The sequence below is a fragment of the Pygoscelis adeliae genome, unplaced genomic scaffold (assembly GCF_000699105.1).
Source record: "Pygoscelis adeliae isolate BGI_AS28 unplaced genomic scaffold, ASM69910v1 Scaffold57, whole genome shotgun sequence".
NCBI lineage: Eukaryota > Metazoa > Chordata > Aves > Sphenisciformes > Spheniscidae > Pygoscelis > Pygoscelis adeliae.
This window is the reverse complement of record NW_008825615.1, coordinates 13,739,983-13,741,032: the sequence shown is the minus strand read 5'-3', so window position 1 is coordinate 13,741,032 and position 1,050 is coordinate 13,739,983. Positions and strand designations below refer to the sequence as shown.

The 1,050-nt window shown below is 52.0% G+C and overlaps 1 protein-coding gene across 1 annotated transcript in view; it reads left to right on the top strand.

Moving 5' to 3' along the window:
* Nucleotides 1-937: 937 nt before the first annotated feature.
* The window catches only part of PRIM2 (primase, DNA, polypeptide 2 (58kDa)), a 127,602-nt gene continuing 127,489 nt past the window's right edge, over nucleotides 938-1,050 (top strand). Inside the window, 1 exon segment of the mRNA XM_009333249.1 lies at nucleotides 938-990. Within this exon segment, the coding sequence (XP_009331524.1) occupies nucleotides 938-990 (53 nt within the window).

Below are 1,050 nucleotides of genomic sequence, written 5' to 3'. Positions count from 1 at the left end.
TAACGTGACCAGGGGACAACAGTAGGTGACTGATGAAAAACAGTACTTGTGCCAATCTTGAGGACAGGCAATTTTGCTGACCAAAAACCCAATAAATTATGGTTTAGTATCAGGACTGTAGAATATCATGATGAAGATAGTTAACACATTCAGGCCTGTTTCATAGAAAACAGGAAGAGATAAGGAAGATCCTCAAGCTCTTGAAAATAATGGAGGAAGGGGAGAGCAAGAATGGGGTTTAGAGGTGCTTTCATTTCACTGACTTTGGTAGGGTAGCAGACTAACAAAGCATGAGAGAAAACAAGGAAATTGTATATTCTGGAGAAATGAAATTCAGTTGTAAAATTGGCAAAGACAACAGCTGTGCCTCAGGAATCGGTAAAAAAATTAATCAACTGCATCAAGTCCCATGTTGTGGTATAACAGGGAGGCCGAGAATCGCTGTCTCCTTCCACCACGTCGGCAAGAAGGGCACGGGAACCGTTGGGTGCCGTGGGAGGACACCTCGCGTGGACCCTTCGGAGGCAGCGTCACGGGTGCCTCGGCCACACGGGGTTTATGCACCGCGGTTGTGCGGCCAGGCCCTGCGCAATGGCGGGCCGCCTGATGCCGGCTGCGGCCTGATGCTACTGACGGACTTGGCCCGGCCCGGCTCTCCTGCTGTGGGGGCCGGCTCGCGACCCCGCCTTGGCCCCCGGGGAACCATTTTACTACACTGACATTCAATACGGAGCATTGTGAACACGGAAACACCAACGCGGGCAGGCAGGCGGTGGGAGCGACCGCCGCCCCAGACACCCACAGCCATCCATTAGCCTCCCATTAAATCAAAGGCTAGGGGGAAAAAAGAGGCAAGGTATTTGTTTCATTTGGTGGCAAGTATTTTTAAACATCTTCAGCGATGAAAATGACAAACTGATATAAAGTTAGTTACAGGATGTCACGCGCTGCCAGAAAAACCAGGCCAGAGGACCCGTTTCATCAGTTTAGGTGTGTGGGTACGACGGGCCAGGCCCCACAGAGCTCCCTCCGGGGCCGGAGAGGCGGCGG